Source organism: Mauremys reevesii, linkage group 15, assembly GCF_016161935.1.
Source record: "Mauremys reevesii isolate NIE-2019 linkage group 15, ASM1616193v1, whole genome shotgun sequence".
Lineage (NCBI taxonomy): Eukaryota > Metazoa > Chordata > Testudines > Geoemydidae > Mauremys > Mauremys reevesii.
In genome coordinates, this window is record NC_052637.1 from 13,700,265 (window position 1) to 13,720,470 (window position 20,206).

The following is a 20,206-nucleotide window of genomic DNA, read 5'->3' on the forward strand; positions in this document are numbered from 1 at the left end:
ACAGGTGTCAGGAAAAGAAACATTAAGACAAACAATGAATCCACATGCTGAAACATTAGTTGGAGATTGGTAAAAGTTAGCAAGGAAATTAACTATGTGTGTCTAGCCTCCGGTGAACTTGTCAGTTCTGCTCCCTTTGCTATCTTGTCAAGTTTGCTCCTTTTTTAACTGTATAAATTGAGGTAGTGTGGCTATTGCATGGTGCTCACATTATCTGGGTGTTATTAGCAGAGTGCTGTGCTAATAAAACAGAGTGGTCTGACAAACTGTGAGTCCTGAGTCTAACTTTGACAACAGGCATTGAAGGGTGTGTGCTGTTTAGGAGAAATAGCAATAAAGGCAAAGTTGGTGGGATGACATTGTACATCCATGAAATGGTAAAATGTAAAGAAATACAAAATGATAGTGTGGACAAAACAGAAACTGTTTGGATCAAAACCTTTTTCTTGAAGGATTGTAAAAGAGGTTCTGTTGGGATAGCATTATGAGTTGGCTATAGAAGCCTGACTTGAAGTTGGTCCAATAAAGGATATTACCTTGCCCACCTTAAATCTCTTAGAACTCATGGGTCAGATTCCAATATGAATAGTGATCTCTTTAATATAATTAGAACAATAAATACTTTTTGGAATTGTGTCATAATGGGAAACTTTAACTTCCTAGATATAGATTGGAAAATACATCCAACTAATAATGGTAAGGCTCAGTTATTCCTGGATGTGACAGAGGACAGCTCTCTTCATCAAATTATCACTAAACCAACAAGACATGATGCAATTTTAGACTTCATTTTGGTGAGTAGTGAGTACATCACAGAAGAGCTGCCCATTGGAAATAACCTTGGATAAAGTACTCACAGGTTGATTCAGTTTAAATTAAATGGAAGGATAATCAAAGCCAGGTCATCAACTATGGTTTTTTATTTGGAAAGGGCAGATTTCAGGAAATTGAAGGTATTAGTCAAGAAAGCCAGCTGGCCTGAAGAGCTCAAGGACTTAACTGTGGAGAAGGCTTGGAATTTCTTTAAATTAGCTATTGTGCATCCCAGAAAGGGGGAAAAAACTTATAGGGAAAGGCCCAAGACCCATACGGATGAATAACCATCTCAAAAAAGTATCAGAGGGGTAGCCGTGTTAGTCTGGATCTGTAAAAGCAGCAAAGAGTCTTGTGGTACCTTATAGACTAACAGACGTATTGGAGCATGAGCTTTCATGGGTCAATACCCACTTTGTTGGATGCATATTGTAGTAAGAGGAGGCCCTGGGATATAAACCTTGGTATCAAGGCCCGGTATGAGGCCTAAGGCCTAAACTAAAGTAATGGTCAAGACTTTGCTAACATAAAGCAAAGTTAAGCTGTGAGCCAGAGGTAGGCCCTGCTCACAGAAGCTGGCAAGGAAAGGGCTGATGCTGCAAAAAGATACGTACCTAAAAGGTACTGAACACTAGATATCAGAACATTCACATACTTGCACATTCCACACAGATAACAAAGAACAGGCTGGCCCAGCCCAATGACAGAGGCAAAAGGGTAATATGATGGATAGAGTTGTTTTGATTGAACCAACATGTACAAGGTGAGAGGCGGCACCTTACTATGTAGAGGGGTTGTACCTTGTTACGTGGAAGGGCTGCACCTCAATACGTCTGGTGTGATGTGTAACTTGTTTGTACCTGTGTATAAGAATGCATCCCTGGGGCGGTGTCTTTGTCCAGCAGAGGGGGCAGTGGAAAGTCCCGAAACTGACTGAGCTGAGTCCATTGCCAAGAGGCACTTTCTCATAGTATGCCCTGAGTTAGGCTAAGAAACCTACAGGGAACTGCAATTGTGTCCAAGGTCGCAATAAACCTAGTCAATGTGACTTTGCATCTTACTAGATTCTGTGGTTACTGGGGGGTTCTCGTCGGGTCTGCTGTGTCAGCTATCTTCGAAGAGCTGGGGCAGCACACAGAGGAAACACACGCACGCAGCTGAGTGATATCAACATTGGAGAAAGCAGAGCACCACACCGGTAGCACTCTAATACATATCATGCTCCAATACGTCTGTTAGTCTATAAGGTGCCACAAGACTCTTTGCTGCATCTCAGAAAAATTATTAGGAGTAAGCAGAGTGCCTCAAGGGACTGGAAAAGGGGGTTGACCAGCAAAGAAAGCCACATCATGGATGTTATAAAATGTAGGCACAAAGTGAGAATTGCTATAAGCCATGCTGAATTTGCTCTTGCCAAGGAAATTAAAGTAAATAATAATAAGTTATTTAGTTATGTAAATAAAAAAAAAGAATAAGGAAGGATGAAGGTCGAGGTGCTATGCAGTATGGATGGGAAGGAGATTAAAGATATTCTAGAAATGGTCCAAAAACCAAATGAATACTTTGCCTTGGTTTTCAATAATATGGAAAATGTGCATGAAGGCAGTATGGCTGTTGGAAATGAGTGCCTACAACTGGACATGACCATATCTGAGATGCAAGAAAACCTTAAAGAGCTTAATGTGCTCAAATGGAGGGCAATGGATAATTTCCATGTTGGAATACTGAAAGAACTGGCACATGAATCTGGCAGCAAGGATGTTTAATAAATCTATCTATTCGGGGGCTGTATCTTATGACTGGACAATAGCTAACACTGTGCCTATGTAAGCAGAGTCAGGATGAGTTCTACCCTGACATCTGGTGGTGAATTATGGCGAGTGTGGAAAAGAATTTCAGGGGCTGATCTTGTTTGCATAGGCACACCCACCCCGCCTAGCATGAGTCCATGGCAGCCCAAAATGTTCACTTTGGCAGCTGTGGGATCCCCAATTTCTCTGTTATTGGGGCAGGAGGAATAAAGTGTAGTTACCCTGATTATGTGAATGAAGGACTATGAAACTGTTTTATGACAGAGGGTCTCACCATCAACTAAGTAGCACTTGATAGACAAGGGACATGGGTTCCGAAACCCAGTGAATTGAGAGAGGTTGGGGACTGTTTTTTTGAGGGCCTTGAACACCAATTGCACCTCGTCCTCTCTCCACTGTTGAAAAGCCGAGCTAATTTTGATTCCGTTAGGAATCCATCTAGAGGCTGCTGAGCTGAATTCACTTTGGGCCAATGGTGCACTAGCACTGGGGCTCCCCTACTACAAGCTGAAATCACTGAAAGAGCTAAAAGAGCTGAACTTACTGAGCTGAGTGCTGTGTTAACTAGGGGGGAAGCCTGAAGTTATATTGCTAAGCAGCTGGCAGAGCAAAGCAGTTTGCAGGACAGTTGGGCCAGCCCACAGAACAGTGAGTGGAGTTGAGCAGAGCTGAGCAGTTTGTGGGACGGTTGGCGTGGCCCACGGAACAGTGAGCGAGCAGAGCGGTTTGCGGGTACGGCTGGAGTGGCTCACAGGTTGGCTGGAGGAGCAGAGCGGCTGGTGGAGTGGAGCCATTCGTGGTGAAGGCTGCAGCAGAACTCCACGGAGAGTGGGGTCAGTCGGCCTCGGACCATGTAAGGTGCCCCTTAACACCCTGTGTGCCTCCTCCCATTTCCACCCAGGCTGTGGGGGGTAAAACTCTGCAGATAAACTTTTGAACTCTGGGGCGGCACAGACCAGGGACAGAGATTTTTGGGTTGTTGGACTTTAGGGTGATTGGACTTAAGACCCTAAGGGGAAAAGGACATTGCCAAAACTTACTTGGTGGGTCTTTTGCTCATGGTTTATGTTATGAATCTTGTTTGTGGTGTTTCCCCAATATGATGCCACATTGTTTCCTTCCTTTATTAAAAGGATTTTGCTACACTCAGACTCTGTGCTTACGAGAAGAGAAGTATTGCGTCCTAGAGGCACCCAGGAGGTGTATGTGTGTGGTATGTAATTGTCTCAGGTCACTGGGTGGGGGCTCAAGCCGGTTTTGCATTGAGTTATTGAAACAGAACCCCTGGATACTGAACCCGGCTCTTGTTGCTGCCAACTCAGAGGGGCAGAAGGGTTACACCTATATTTAAGAAAAGGAAAAAAAAGATCTAGACAGTTACAGACCTGTTAGTTTGAGCTCAGTAGTATGCAATTTTGAAGGACCAACTGTGAAGGAAAGAATAATTAAATTCATAGAGGTAAAGGGATGTAACACAACATGGGTTTAGAAAATGTAGACTAACCTAATTTCTTTCTTTGAGAAAATAACTGATTTTTTAGACAGGGAAGTGCAGTAGATCTAACATACTTGGACATCAGTAAAGCTTTTGACACTGTACTACATGGGAAATTATTAGTTAGGGAAAATGGAGATTAGTATAAGAATTGTAAGTAGGATAAGGAATTGATTAAAGGGGAGAAATGAACGGATTGTGTTGAAACGTGAATTATTGGACTGGAGGGGGGTTACTAGTGGAGTTCTTCAGGGATCTGTCTTTGGACCAGTCTTATCCCAAATGTTTGTTAATGACCTTGGCACAAAAAGTAGGAGTGTGCTAATGAAATTTGCTGGTGATGTATATTGGGAGGCATCATCAGTTCAGAGCAGAATCAGACTATTATACAGGAAGATTTGGATGACCCTGAAGACTGGAGTGACAGAAGTGGGCTGAAATTCAATAGTACAAAGTGTGAGCTCATGCACTTAGGCCTAATAATAAGATCATCCATTGGAAGTGACAGTGGAGGAGAGAGACTGGGTACATGGGCTGATCACAGAATGACTGTGAGCCCCCAGTGAGGTGGCTATGAAAAGGCAGATGCGGTCCTAGGATGCATTAGAGGAGGCATTTTCAGGAGAGAGAGAGAGAGAAAGAGAGAGAGAGGTATTAATGCCATTGTACAAAACACTGGCAAGACCTCATTTGGAATATAGTGTATAGTTCTAGTCATACATGTTCAACTTAAACTAGAACAGGTGCAGAGAAGATTTACTAGGATGATCAGGGGAATGGCAGGCCTATTTTATGAGACAAGACTGGAAGAGCTTGGCTTGTTTAGTCTAGCAAAAAGAGGGCTGAGAGGGCATGATTACTCTCTCTCTATATATATATTGGGGGATGGGGAAGGTAAATACCGGGGAGGGTGAAGAGTTATTTAAGCTAAAGGATGAAGAACAAATACATATCAATTGATCATGAAGAAATGCAGACTTGTAATAGAAGAAGGTTTCTAAATATCAAAGGGGTGAGGTTCTGGAACAGCCTCCCAATAGAAGTTGTGGGGGCAAACAATTTAACTGGTTTTAAGTGAGATCTGGCCAAATTTAAGAGTGCAGTTGTATGATGGGGTTGCATGTGATGGTGGGAGGCAGGGCTCAGCAAACCCAGGACTCGCTTCTGGTTTATGTCTTCTATTCCCAAAGCTCATGCTTCAGGGTTTCAGATGGCCACTGGCAGGGGTCAGGAAGAGACTTTTAAAAATCTCCTTCCTCTGAAGAATCAGAGATGGCCATGGCTGGAGATGAGGCCTTGAGTGGAGTGGGCCAGGGATCTGAATTGGCACTGAGCATTGTCTCTCTCTCAGGTGCTTGGCTGGCTGGTTCTTGTGAACAGGCTCAAGGTCTAACTGATCGCCATATGTGGGGTTGGAAAAGAATTTTCCCCCAGGTCAGGTTGGCAGAGACCCTGGGGTTTTTTCCACCTTCCTCGATAGCATGTGGGTGTGGGTCATAACCCAGGGTTACCAGAGTGTATCTCAATCATTTCCCTGCCTTTGCATTGGTGCACCTTGGTCCCTTTATTCTTTGCCTGTGGCACATAATAGTCAGGGGCGGCTCTAGCTTTTTGGCCGCCCCAAGCAGTCATGCGCGGGAGGCGCCCCGGAGCCGCGGGAGCAGCGGACCTCCCGCGGGCATGACTGCAGAGGTACCGCTGGTCCCGCATGGCTCGGCTGGAACTCCCGCGGCTGCGGACGGCTCGCGGGTCCGGTGGCTCCGCTTGAGCTGCCGCAGTCATGCCTGCGGGAGGTCCAGCCGAGCCGCGGGACAAGCGCCCCCTCCGCAGTCATGCCTGCGGGAGGTCCACTCGTCCCGGGGCTCCGGTGGACCTCCCGGAGGCATAACTGCGGCAGGTCCGCCGGCCCAGCCTGACGCCCCCCCCCGGCCGCAGGGGACGCCCCCTAGATTTTGCCGCCCTAGGCACCAGCTTGTTTTGGTGGTGCCTAGAGCCGCCCCTGATAATAGTCTAGTCTCCTGATGGCTGTAATACTTTGGTGTCATTTTGGTTGTTGGGGTTTAATGTGCGGGGGTAGGGTAGTGTTGGTGGCCTGAGATATACAGGAGGTCAGACTAGCTGATCTTGTGGGCCCGCCTGGCTTTAAATGCTGTAACTCTATGATTCTTCCCTGGAAATCACTCACATTTCCTGCCATCTCTTCCTACACCAATAGCCTCTCTGTCCTGCAAGTCATGCCTTCTTAACTGAATAGTGATTGTGGTGTTTTACAGCCTTCTTCACAGTACACACCATACAAATTACTGCTCAGACAAGCAGCATAACAAAGGCACACACTAAGTTTTATTTTGTTTCCTGTTGTACTCTAATGTTCTGGAAAGGTAATATGCAAGAACCATGAATGGTGAATTTTGAATAATGTACCACATTTTTGATTAAAATATAATTTTGTTTTGGATTTTGGAAACTGACCAAAAAAAATCCCCTTTCTCTCTTTTTTTTCCATTTTTTCAAAAGGAAGGACATGTTTAAAAAAATAGGTCAAAATACATCTACATCTTTACTGTTTTCCAAGTGAAAAGATGCGAATTTGTTTTTAATTTGTCGTCTTTTAAACCTTATTTAACTTATTATTTAAAAAATAACCTTTTTCATTTTTCCAATTGATAAAAAGAAAATGCTAAATGTATTTAAACCACTTTCTTATATTTTAAAAAAAATGTTTTCCAGACATTTGGGTTTATTCTTCCCTCTCTATTGTTTGTATTTTTTCCACAATCTTTCCATGGAGGGAGAGGGGAAGCAAGCAAGCAATTTAAAATCCAATCAAAACAAAGACAGAAAACTGAAAATTTTAGTTCCTAAAAGCCAAAACAAACTGAGAATTTAATCTAAATTCTTGAAATATTAAAAATGTTGACATGTTTAAAATGCCAATTGGAAATTAAAAGATATTTTTGTTTCATTCCATTTTGAATTTTTCAAAGGAAAAGTTGAAATATTTAGTAAAAAATGATAAACTTCATTTTCACCAAGCCCTTCTTTTTCCAGAGGGTTAACAAATTTTGACCATCCCAGTTTTAATTTGCAGCTCCATCTCAGTTTGAGTTCCATGCCAATATTTTTGTTCGTGCTGCAGCTACTGCAGGCAACTGGGCACAATGATGAATGTATGTTATGTATACGCAGTGGCACTGTGAGAACTCCAAGCAATTGAAGTAAAGGCTTTGATGTTCTCGACAATTACTGTCTTCTACTTACACTCTAATTATCTAAATCGTCTTGCATACCTTTGTACGTAATGTGCCAAGACTGACATGGGGATGTGTTGTAATAAATGCGTCTACACATTTACGGTGATTGTGAGCTCAACTGTGGAAAAGTGGATACAATTTTCCAAAATGTTCCAATCACATACATGTAGATGGAAAACAGTGTAAAAAGGGAGATGGAATGACTGAACTAGTCCAAATGAAAAGGCATACTGATACAACTCAAGAACTGTGTTAAGATCATTTCTGGTACACAAGAGAAATTTGGGACAGGAAATCAATGAACCAAAATTGGGGTGTCGGAAATTAGGCCCAATTGATGGATAAAGTAATGAGCTATTCCATCCACCATTCGCCTTCGGGGTCCTTAGAAAAAGAGACATTGGGAGGAAAACTAGAAGACAGGGTCTGGGATGCTGGTTGATTGAAAGATGTAACATCACTGGGCCACTGTCAGTCAGATCCTGTGAGATGTCCTGACCAGACTAGATTAGGGAGAGGGACCCAGATGACACCAACACTCTACCAGCTCCTGATAAATCCTGAAAACCATCTGTGTTTCCCCCACCAACAAAGTGGATATTTTCTGTAATATTTTTTATTAATCCTAGACATGCCTCAGTTTCCCCTGTGTTTTGCATGGTTTGCCTCAGTTTCCCCTGTGTTTTGCATGGTTTGCTCTCAGGACAGACTAAGAGACATAGGTATGAACGAGGCCTAGCTGTCTGAGACTGAAAGAATCATTGCAAAGGACTGGCCAAGGCCAACCCCGTGCCAATGGAGAATCTGAAAAGACAATGGCAAAGCCAGTCACCAGGACATTGACACTTTGCAGCCAAGGACCCAGAAGGAGATGGATTTCCCCACCTTTCAGCAAGGAAATGGAGCAACATCCCTCAGCTCAAGAACTGGGAGGGTGTGAGGTGAGAGGATGAATTGTCTGCTGGAAGGAGTTGGGGCTCTCCCCTGGGATCTGACCAAGGAGGTCAGACGAAGAGACAGACAGAGTTTGAAAAATGGGGTTCGCTACAGCTTGTCTGGGCTCTGAGTTAACCAGAATGGACTATGCTTTAATCAGTGCTTCATCTGTAATGAAAGAGGTGCCAGGACTCAAGCAATTTTTTTAAATTCATAACTGATGCAGCAATGCCAGTGGAGCCGGGGATATCAACTGCTAATCCGAGAGCTGCTGGGGCTCAGCAGGATAGGTCCATCAATGGCTATTAGCCAGGATGAGCAGGGATGGTGTCCCTAGTCTCTGTTTGCCAGAAGGTGGGAATGGTTGAAAGGGGATGGATCACTTGATAACCTCCCTGTTCTGTTCATTCCCACTGAAGCACCCAGCATTGGCCTCTCTCGAAAGAAAGGATATTGGGCTAGATGGACCTTTGATCTGACCAAGTATGGCCGTTCTTATGTTCTTCTTAGGTTCAGCCTTGGCACAAATTAAGCACTGGCTTAATTAATCTACGGACTTCCTAGGCTGTGTTCTAGTTTATTAATAAACCCGACTGTTTTGACACCACTGTGTGAGTGTCACTGCAAATGCTGGATGATGTGCATTAACCCCCAAAGAGTGGACAGGTCTCCATGAGGAGTCTGTCTCAGTTGGACTCACTGTACAGAGCTCACAGTGGGAAGCAGGAGGGCTGAAAATCAGAGGTTCTGTCAAGGGGGTAGTGAGGCTGCATGGCCTCCCCTGTGTGGGAGGAGTGAGAACCCTTTGGGGTCTGGCATACTGAAGGGATTCCTCCTAGAGACTGTTCCAAAGCTGGGGGTGTAGCACCAATCCTGTGGAACCATGACCACCCTCACTCCCGTGTGTCCTTTACCTTCTCCACCTCATTTCTTCTTTTTCCTACTCAGCTTTGGTCTCCTGTTTATAAAAAGTCTGGTTTAGCTGGCTTAGACAATATATTTTGCAATACTGCTGTCAAAAGTTAAAAGGCTGTTTAATAGTGTGTTTGCCATGGTGCTAAGCAAACTGAGGTCTTTATATACCAAACCCCAGACCTTGTTTGAAGCTGTTTAAAGTTGGACAGTTTTAGGGTCATGTTGACACCTTTGGCTCTTTGGATCCATTTATTCCATCGTCATTAATACAACAGGGGCCAGGTGCAGTGTACGTGCGATTTGGGAACAAACGTAGTGTAGGTGTTCCTACAAGGAAGTCCTAGTTGTGTGTCTGATGAAATATGGGGAATTGGCTGACACATTGAATCATTGGCATTATTTTAGGATGTGCTGAGCACAGGCCCGGGCTCGCTCTGAGTGGAGTCAACAACTTCCTGACACATGGGACTTGGGAACAAGGAAGTACGGGTGTGTGATGAATGTGGAAATGTTGGCAATATTTTTGTGAATTGTGTGACTCAGTTTCCTTCGGTGATTTTTACGGCTATGCACTGAGTGCAAAGGGAGGGGACAAGGTTGGACAGCTGATTGGAGACCAGAATAATCAGAAACCATAATATACGTCCATCTAGCTTGGCTGGACTTGCTGTAAAGAGACACAGAGGGAGACCTGGTGCAGCCATGACAGGTGTTGGGAGGCCCTGCCTCTTTCATCTGCCATCAGACACATCTGAATCTGGGTGCCCTCTATTCTTCCTTGAAAAGCATTCACTTTCCCCACCATTTCCTCATGCCCTCTAGTCTTTTACACCATTTTTGCTGAATTGAGTAATGATCATGGTGCTTTACGGCTTTTTTCTTAGCCCTAGTCTACAATATGGATTTATCTCGGTATAACCACATTGCTCAGGGGTGTGGATGCAGTTATACCTACCAAACTCCTGATGTAGACTGCACTAGGTCTGTGGGAGGGCTTCTCCCATCAACACAGCTATTGCCTCTCAGGGTCTGTCCTGGAGTTTCCAGGAATTAAAGGTGAAGCTTTAATTAAAGATAATGTCATGTGATGAAACCTCCAGGAATATGTCCAACCTAAATTGGTCAATCTAGGGAGGTGACATATGGGAGAAGCTCTCTTGTCTGCATAGTTAGCATCTTCACTAACCATTACAGTGACGCAGCTGAACCAGTGCAGCGCTGTACGTGTAGACAAGCTCACAGACATTGACAGTACACAGCATACAAGTGATTGCTTAGACAAGCAGCATAACAAAGGCACACACTACCCAGTCCTTATTAAAGTATCTGTCCTGCAAGGTGCTCATGACACAAAGTACCTCATTGCATCACACCTGGCACTGTGCTTCCAATTGTCTAAATGTCATATGAGGAAAAGCTAGATTGGCTCCACATACTGCTGATAATTCAGATCATGAAAGTGGAGCAAGTGCATGTAAATAACAAAGATTAGTGCAGTGAACATGCAGTACATTCAGCATGAGACAAGTTTATATTAAACAAGTAGCAAAGCCAATTTTCTGTTATACATACATTTTATATTCTACAAAGAAGAGAATGTAATCAGCAGGCATTTCTAGTGGGTCAGAATTTAGACAGTTTGGGTGCCTTGTTGGAGAAACACGACTTTAAAACTGCATTTCCTGAGTTTCTAAATATTTGATATTTTTTATTTTATTGTTAGCACGCATATTCTTGAAAGAGAATATGTGCTCCGCTGTGAATTTTGAATAATGTCCTACATTCTAAATTTGGAATTAAAAATATCATTTCATTTTGACTTTTGGAACCTGCCAAATTTTTGTTTTCTGTTTTCAGATTTTGAATTTTCATTTAATACAAGAACTAGGGGTCACCAAATGAAATTAATAGGTAGCAGGTTTAAAACAAATAAAAGGAAGTTCTTCACGCAGCGCACAGTCAACTTGTAGAACTCCTTACCTGAGGAGGTTGTGAAGGCTAGGACTATAATAGCGTTTGAAAGGGAACTGGATAAATTCCTAGTGGTTAAGTCCATAAATGGCTATTAGCCAGGATGGTTAAGGAATGGTGTCCCTAGCCTCTGTTCATGAGAGGATGGAGATGGATGGCAGGAGAGAGATCACTTGATTATTGCCTGTTAGGTTCACTCTCTCTGAGGCACCTGGCATTGGCCACTGTCAGTAGACAGGATACTGGGCTAGATGGACCTTTGGTCTCACCTGGTACGGCCGTTCTTATGTTCTTATTTTCCCCAAGCTCCTACCTTGCTTTTTTTTATTTCTTCAAAAGATAGAATATATAAAATATGTAAGAAAGTAGATCAACCATACTCCTTCACACTTTTATTTGTTCCAAATGGTAAATTGTAAAAAAGAAAAAAAATGGGTTACGTTTAAATTTTAAAAAAATATATTTTATTTTTCATATTGTGCTCAGACCCAGATGTCAGTGACTCAAGTAAACTCTGCAGTACAGATATGCCTGGGGAGAGATTTGAAGGGAGATCAGGAATTTTGAAGAAAATTTAAATGGAATTATTTGGTAAGTGTGGTGATAAATCAAAATTGTCCATCACTAGTAAATACTTGCAAAGTCATCTAATGTATTGAGCACTGAACTTAGTTTCAACAGCCATGGGTTCATAGAATCATAGAATCATAGAATCTCAGGGTTGGAAGGGACCTCAGGAGGTCATCTAGTCCAACCCCCTGCTCAAAGCAGGACTAAACCCAACTAAATCATCCCAGCCAGGGCTTTGTCAAGCCTGACCTTAAAAACCTCTAAGGAAGGAGATTCCACCACCTCCCTAGGTAACCCATTCCAGTTCTTCACCACCCTACTAGTGAAAAAGTTTTTCCTAATGTCCAACCTAAACCACCCCCTCTGCAACTTGAGACCATTACTCCTTGTTCTGTCATCTTCTACCACTGAGAACAGTCTAGATCCATCCTCTTTGGAACCCCCTTTCAGGTAGTTGAAAGCAGCTATCAAATCCCCCCTCATTCTTCTCTTCTGCAGACTAAACAATCCCAGTTCCCTCAGCCTCTCCTCATAAGTCATGTGTTCGAGCCCCCTAATCATTTTTGTTGCCCTCCGCTGGACTCTCTCCAATTTATCCACATCCTTCTTGTAGTGTGGGGCCCAAAACTGGACACAGTACTCCAGATGAGGCCTCACCAGTGCTGAATAGAGGGGAATGATCACATTCCTCGATCTGCTGGAAATGCCCCTACTTATACAACCCAAAATGCCATTAGCCTTCTTGGCAACAAGGGCACACTGTTGACTCATATTCAGCTTTTCGTCCACCGTAACCCCTAGATCCTTTTCTGCAGAACTGCTGCCCAGCCATTCGGTCCCTAGTCTGTAGCAGTGCATGGGATTCTTCCGTCCTAAGTGCAGGACTCTGCACTTGTCCTTGTTGAACCTCATCATATTTCTTTTGGCCCAATCCTCTAATTTGTCTAGGACCCTCTGTATCCTATCCCTACCCTCCAGCGTATCAACAACTCCTCCCAGTTTAGTATCATCTGCAAACTTGCTAAGGGTGCAGTCCACACCATCCTCCAGATCGTTAATGAAGATATTGAATAAAACCAGCCCCAGCACCGACCCTTGGGGCACCCCACTTGATACCAGCTGCCAACTAGACATGGAACCATTGATCACTACCCGTTGAGCCTGACCATCTAGCCAGTTTTCTATCCACCTTACCGTCCATTCATCCAGCCCAGACTTCTTTAACTTGCTGGCAAAATACTGTGGGAGACTGTATCATAAGCTTTGCTAAAGTCCAGAAATAGCACATCCACTGCTTTCCCCTCATCCACAGACCCGGTTATCTCATCATAGAAGGCAATTAGGTTAGTCAGGCATGACTTGCCCTTGGTGAATCCATGCTGACTGTTCCTGATCACTTTCCCCTCCTTTAAGTGGTTCAGAATTGATTCCTTGAAGACCTGTTCCATGATTTTTCCAGGGACTAAGGTGAGACTGACTGGCCTGTAGTTCCCTGGATCTTCCTTCTTCCCTTTTTTAAAGATGGGCACCACATTAGCCTTTTTCCAGTCATCCGGGACCTTCCCCGATCGCCATGATTTTTCAAAGATAATGGCCAATGGCTCTGCAATCTCATCGGCCAACTCCTTTAGCACCCTCGGATGCAGCGCATCCCACCCCATGGATTTGTGCTCGTCCAGCTTTTCTAAATAGTCCTGAACTACTTCTTTCCCCACAGAGAGCTGGTCACCTCCTCCCCATACCGTGTTGCAGAGTGCAGCTGTCTGGGAGCTGACCTTGTCTGTGAAGACAGAGGCAAAAAAAGCATTGAGTACACTAGCTTTCTCCACATCCTCTGTCACTAGGTTCCCTCCCTCATTCAGCAAGGGGCCCACACTTTCCTTGACTTTCTTCTTGTTGCTAACATACCTGAAGAAACCCTTTGTTCCTGCAACCTCAATAAGGTTTCTTTAAAATACAGCCAGCTTCCCTCGACTCCTTTCCCTGTCATGTATCAGAGGGGTAGCCGTGTTAGTCTGGATCTGTAAAAGCAACAAAGAATCCTGTGGCACCTTATAGACTAACAGACGTTCTGCAGCATGAGCTTTCGTGGGTGAATACCCACTTCTTCAGATGCAAGTGGTGAAATTTCCAGGGGCAGGTTTATATATGCAAGCAAGAAGCAAGCTAGAGATAACAAGGTTAGTTCAATCAGGGAGGATGAGGCCCTGTTCTAGCAGTTGAGGTGTGAAAACCAAGGGAGGAGAAACTGGTTCTGTAATTGGCAAGCCATTCACAGTCTTTGTTTAATCCTGAGCTGATGGTGTCAAATTTGCAGATGAACCGGAGCTCAGCAGTTTCTCTTTGAAGTCTGGTCCTGAAGTTTTTTTGCTGCAGGATGGCCACCTTAAGATCTGCTATTGTGTGGCCAGGGAGGTTGAAGTGTTCTCCTACAGGTTTTTTTATATTGCCATTCCTAATATCTGATTTGTGTCCATTTATCCTTTTCCTTAGAGACTGTCCAGTTTGGCCGATGTACATAGCAGAGGGGCATTGCTGGCATATGATGGCATATATTACATTGGTGGACGTGCAGGTGAATGAACCGGTGATGGTGTGGCTGATCTGGTTAGGTCCTGTGATGGTGTTACTGGTGTAGCTATGTGGGCAGAGTTGGCATCGAGGTTTGTTGCATGGGTTGGTTCCTGAGCTAGAGTTACTATGGTGCGGTGTGCAGTTACTGGTGAGAATATGCTTCAGGTTGGCAGGTTGTCTGTGAGCGAGGACTGGCCTGCCACCCAAGGCCTGTGAAAGTGTGGGATCATTCTCCAGGATGGGTTGTAGATCCCTGATGATGCGCTGGAGGGGTCAATCCTCCCTGATTGAACTAACCTCGTTATCTCTAGCTTGCTTCTTGCTTGCATATATAAACCTGCCCCTGGAAATTTCCGCCACTTGCATCTGAAGAAGTGGGTATTCACCCACGAAAGCTCATGCTGCAGAACGTCTGTTAGTCTATAAGGTGCCACAGGATTCTTTGTTGCTTTTCCCTGTCATGTTATTCTCCCAGGGGACCTTGCCCATCAGTTCCCTGAGGGAGTCGAAGTCTGCTTTTCTGAAGTCCAGGGTCTCTGTTCTACTGCTCTCCTTTCTTCCTTGTGTCAGGATCCTGAACTCGACCATCTCATGGTCACTGCCTCCCAGGTTCCCATCCACTATTGCTTCCTCTACTATTTCTTCCCTGTTTGTGAGCAGCTGGTCAAGAGCTTTTCCCCTAGTTGGTTCCTCCAGCACTTGCACCAGGAAATTGTCCCCTACTCTTCCAGAAACTTCCTGGATTGCCTGTGCACTGCTGTATTGCTCTCCCAGCAGATATCGGGGTGATTAAAGTCACCCATGAGAACCAGGGCTTGTGATCTAGCAACTTCTGTTAGTTGCTGGAAGAAAGCCTCATCCACCTCATCCCCCTGGTCCGGTGGTCTGTAGCAGACTCCCACCACGACAACACCCTTGTTGTTCATACTTCTAAATTTAATCCAGTTCTATTCCTGGCTATAGGACTGGTTGGTGGATTTGCCTATAGCTAGATACTGCAGGACCCTGTGCCTTCATTTTCCCATCTGTAAAAGGTGGCTAATAATAATTACCTGCTTTGACATGTAGGGATGAAAAAAAATCCCTATTGGAGCTAGTCATTGATATTAATTAATTACTTTTATTTATATAAAGTGTCTCAGTCTCTATATGCATATTTAACAAAAACATACAAACCAACAAACATAAGCTGGATTGGTCCATTGTTAATGAATGTGTCCCTGCCCATGCAATCCAGCCCTACTAATAACTGGCCCACTTATCCTCCACAAAATCAACCTTTTCCCAATGATTTGGGCTGAAACTCACAGACAAGCAAAGGACCAGGAAAATACCCATGCACCATTTATGTCCTATTTTGAGAGTTGAAGTTCAATGATGCTCTGATTGGCACATACTTTAATGAAGCATTTACTTCTGCAACTTTGTGTATTGACACCATTCTATTAAGTATACATCTGCCTTATAAACCAACATCAATGTGTCCACACAGGTATTTGCACCAGTTTTAAACCAATGCAAATTCTGATCTTTCATAGGTCTTCTGCTGGATCTTTACACAGGAGTGAATTTCATCTTAGGGAATAGATACACCTTGTATTGCCTTAAACCATCTAAGGATGTCAATCCACATGCAATGGATGGAGCAGTGATTTCAATAGTTAAGGAGCCTTCACTTAAAATGTAATAGAGGGCAGCTCTATTAACTTAAACAACTCAAAATTGAAAGGCAGTATGGCAGGCAGTCAGGGAGAGTCCTGGGTTTTGAACACAGCTCATTCCCTTTCTCTGTGCCTTACTTTCCCAGTGTCACACACTTTCCCAGTTATTCTGGACCACAGCCAGGGATAGAAATCAGGACTTGTGATACCTAGTGCCCACTGTTCTAACTCACTAAATCCCACTTCCCTCCCGGAATGGTGAATAGAACCCAGGAGTCCTGAGTCCCAGCCCTTCCCTGCTCCAGCCACTGAACACTTCTCCCCTCCTAAAGCTGGGGAAAGAACCCAGGAGTCCTGAACCACATGACAATTCTTCTTCCCCCTTGAAGGGTCATTTTTTACCCATCAATTTGACCAGAGTTCCTTTGACATCCTTGTTTCTCAGGCTGTAGATGAGAGGATTCAGGAGGGCAGACACCACACTGTAAAAGAAAGAGAAGTATTTGTCCCTCTCGGGTGAGTAGCTGGAGGCAGGACGCATGTACATGAACATGGCAGCGCCATAGAAGAGTGTCACCATGGTGATGTGTGCAGTGCAGGTGGAGAAGGCCTTTAACCTCCCCTCAGCTGAGGAGATCCTCAAGATGGCCACTAGGATGAACACGTAAGAAACCAGGATCAAGAAGACTGGGGTCATAAGCAGTATCACTCCCATCATGAAGACCACCACCTCGGTGACCCGTGTGTCTGCACAAGCCAGCTTCAAAATGGCTGGCACCTCACAGAAGAAGTGGTTGATCTCGTTTGGGCCACAGTAGGGCAGCCTCATGGCGACGCCGGTGTGCACCATGGCAAAAAAGAAACCACCCACCCAAGAGCTGGCAGCCATCTTGACACAGATCGACCTGCTCATGATGAGGGTGTAGTGCAGCGGGTGGCAAATGGCCACGTACCGGTCATAGGCCATCACAGCATAGAGGATGCACTCAGTTATCCCCAGGGAGAGGAAGATGTACATCTGGGTGATGCAGCCGATGTAAGAGATGTTCTTCTTTTTGGAGAGGAGGTGGAGCAGCATCTGTGGCACAGTGGTGGTGGTGTAGCTGATGTCCAGGAAAGAGAGGTTGGCCAGGAAAAAGTACATGGGCATGTGGAGATGAGAGTCGATCCTGATAAGGACAAAAATTAGGCTGTTTCCAAAGAGGATGGCTAGGTAGATGCCCAGGAAGACCGCAAAGAGCAGCAGCTGCATCCCAGGCTGGCTGGAGAATCCCAGCAGGATAAATTCTGACACGGAGCTTCTGTTCTCCCATGGAAGATTTCTCATCATGTCTTACATGACAGGGGTGGGGGTGGGAAGAGGTAAATGATAAAAACCACATTCAAGGGGGATAAAGCACAGAAGGTTCAGAGGTTCCATCTATCTCCACACATATGTGATCGTCATCACAGCAGTCAGCAATGGATTTTAGCCTCATGACACCCCTGTGCATGAAGGAAGCAGACACTATCTCCAATTTACAGTTGGGCAACAGGTAGATTAAGTCATTTTCTCAAGGACATCTTTTCTTTAACCAGATAACATCAGGGCAGCATCATACTAGGCTCCTTTTGGTACGTGTAACCCTTCTACCAGGTGGAGTTGGCAGCAATATCTAGCGGTTCCTCTTAACAATACAAAACAGCCCCCACCCAGTAATCTGAGACAACTAAACACCACCCCAGGGCACTTCTAAAAGGCAATAACTGCCCCACTAGCAAGCGATGAGTCTGTATGTAACAAAAGAGAACCTTTATTACAAGGGAAAGGGAACCTGATGTTAATTTTGGGAAACACCCACAACCACGATTCCAAAGCATGTAACCCTAAGCAAACACCCACCTCGCTGTGCATCGGGCAGTGTCCTCTGCCTCAGATTCCCACCGTGTGGAGAGAAAATCTGATGAATGAAAGTCCCTTTAACACGCCACTCCCTTTCCCTCCACTGCACCCCACTTACGGTTGGCTGTCCTTGGTCAGCAAAGATCCGGAGGTGTGTTCACCTCTCAGCCCTGAAAATGAGAAGGGAAGGACATTGACCAATGCTGATGATGCTGTAGTCTGGTGCCACTTGACATCGCTGCCATCGCTGTTATCTCTGCAGTCATTAGCTGCCTGCTGTTACCCCCTGTAGGCTCTCTAGTGTAGCCATAGACCCAACCCAAATCTCCCCTGCCGCAAGCTGAGGCTTTGGCTACACTTGCACTTCAAAGCGCTGCCTTATCTAGTCCTCCCCTCATTCTGGATTTAACCAGTAGTCCATTTATTCCAGTCTCTTAATTTGTATTTCTATGAACACAGGCATTTCTAGACTGTATCAAACTACTTGTCCATCTCATTCAATCACCTACCTACAGCTGTGGCCACTATCAGCTTTGAACTAAAGGAAAGTGTAAGGAGCCCCCTAGTGGTTAATTGTGTAATTACCAGCCCACAAGGAAAGTTTCCCTCCTAAACCCCAATACTTAGACGTTAGTTTAGGCTCCAAAGTTTGAGAGTTTATATCTTTTCCAATCATTTGGTTATTAATTCTCAACAATATATATACAAATTCCTCAGTGTGGTTATTTTCATCACCACAACATTCATTATAAAATCCACTTACCTTCATTTGTGAGGGAACAGCATAGTGTCTTCAGTTGTAAAAGTATAGGATCTGGATTTATGAATCAAAAGGATCACTTAAGCTAATACCTCAGGCAAAGTTGCAGAACAGTGCCAGGTATTGTAGAAGACTAGGGTACCTCTCACTGGCTCCAGGTGTGGGGAAACAAACGAATAAAACAAACATAAATTAAATTGCCAGTGTATGATACATTTAATAAAAATGTGTTTGTAACGGAACTGAAACTCATATGATACAGGAGGCATGAATTTACAATTCTACATTGTTACAGATTTTCACTAGGTTACACTATAAATGGGCTGGAATTGTTGTGAACCATAGTTTTGGTCGTGTGTGTAAGCATAGCTATTGTTCATATATTTTCTTCAGCAGATTACAGAGTATTTGCAGTTTGTCCCGTGATGTGAATCTGATTCACTGTCCCAAGTTAAAAAAGGTAAACACAATACACTGGAAATAAGCAAAGGCTAAAAGAATAATAATGTCCATACAAGACTGTGGGGAAAATATCAATCAACTACAAGAAAAAGGGTTAAGAGTGATTCGTTCACTTCTTAGGTGCACTGCCCTTTCAATAAACCCAAAGGTTCCAAGGGTTGCCTGCAAAAAGGTTTGAGATATTTCAAAGATGGCTTTAAATCCCAGGCTTTTCTTTTGTTTGTTTTTAAATAAACTCAACAAAGGCAAAAACAACTTGTTATTATTCAGGTCTCTCAGGGGTTTTGTCCTCTAGCCATTCAATTAAAACAAACTTGTTAGCTGAAAATATACACAATGTCAAAAGTTACTTATCTGCATCCCATGTCCCCAGCATATGACTGCTTAAAACATATTAATGTGTTTATTTTCACCATTACCTGATCGGTAAGTAAAGATTATTATCCACATTTTACAGATGGGGGAAACTGAGGCACAGGATGACGGTGGAACAGGGTTCTTTTTCAACAACAAGCCCCCATTGTAGAAGCCACTGCGCAAACCCAGCTGATGATGATGCTGAGCAGCGTCCCTGTGTTGGGAAACTACAGTTTAATATGCAGAACAGACAAAAAGTGGGAGAGGAGAAAAGGTTGAAGGATGAAATTAAATTATGATACCACTCAAGAGTATTGTCCGGTTACCATTTATTATATGGATTATTGTAACACCTAAAGGCACACTGGGCTGGGCCCTGCTTTAGTCTCTGCCCTGAAGATCTCAGTCTACACAGACAAGACAAAGAAAAGGCAGGAAAAGAGATGGCTATTATCCTCACCTTACAGATGGGGAGATGGGGCACAAAGAGATGAAGGAACTTGCTCAGTGTAGCACAGGGATTTGGAGGCAGAGAGGATGCAGGAGTGGATAGACCATGCATCTCACTCAGTGTAGCAGTTCTTACATTCCTTACTGAAACCAGCTTTATTGCGTTCCAGCCCAGTGTCTTAACCAAAAGACCATCCTGCTTCAAAGGGTTTTTTCTTTAATCTACTTTTACTTACTTTTATTCTGGATTCTTATTAATTAATTTCAGTTGCCAAGAAATTATGGGGACAGATAT

General features: G+C 44.0%; 1 protein-coding gene and 1 long non-coding RNA gene across 2 annotated transcripts; one reads left to right on the forward strand and one right to left on the reverse strand.

Annotated features, from left to right (window-relative positions):
* The first annotated feature begins 3,428 nt into the window (after positions 1 to 3,428).
* Positions 3,429 to 19,746, forward strand: LOC120383054. The gene is made up of 4 exons (XR_005588344.1): positions 3,429 to 3,477; positions 11,682 to 11,786; positions 19,036 to 19,102; positions 19,562 to 19,746. It is a non-coding gene; the product is annotated as an uncharacterized LOC120383054 (long non-coding RNA).
* On the reverse strand, positions 16,392 to 17,327 carry LOC120383051 (olfactory receptor 5A2-like). The gene has a single exon (XM_039500687.1). It carries the CDS (start codon positions 17,325 to 17,327, stop codon positions 16,392 to 16,394), a length of 936 nt encoding a protein of 311 aa, XP_039356621.1.
* Positions 19,747 to 20,206: the final 460 nt, after the last annotated feature.

Coding starts and splice junctions, on each gene's coding strand:
- LOC120383051 (XM_039500687.1), bottom strand. CDS start 17,327: ATGAGAAATCTTCCATGGGAGAACAGAAGCTCCGTGTCAGAATTTATC.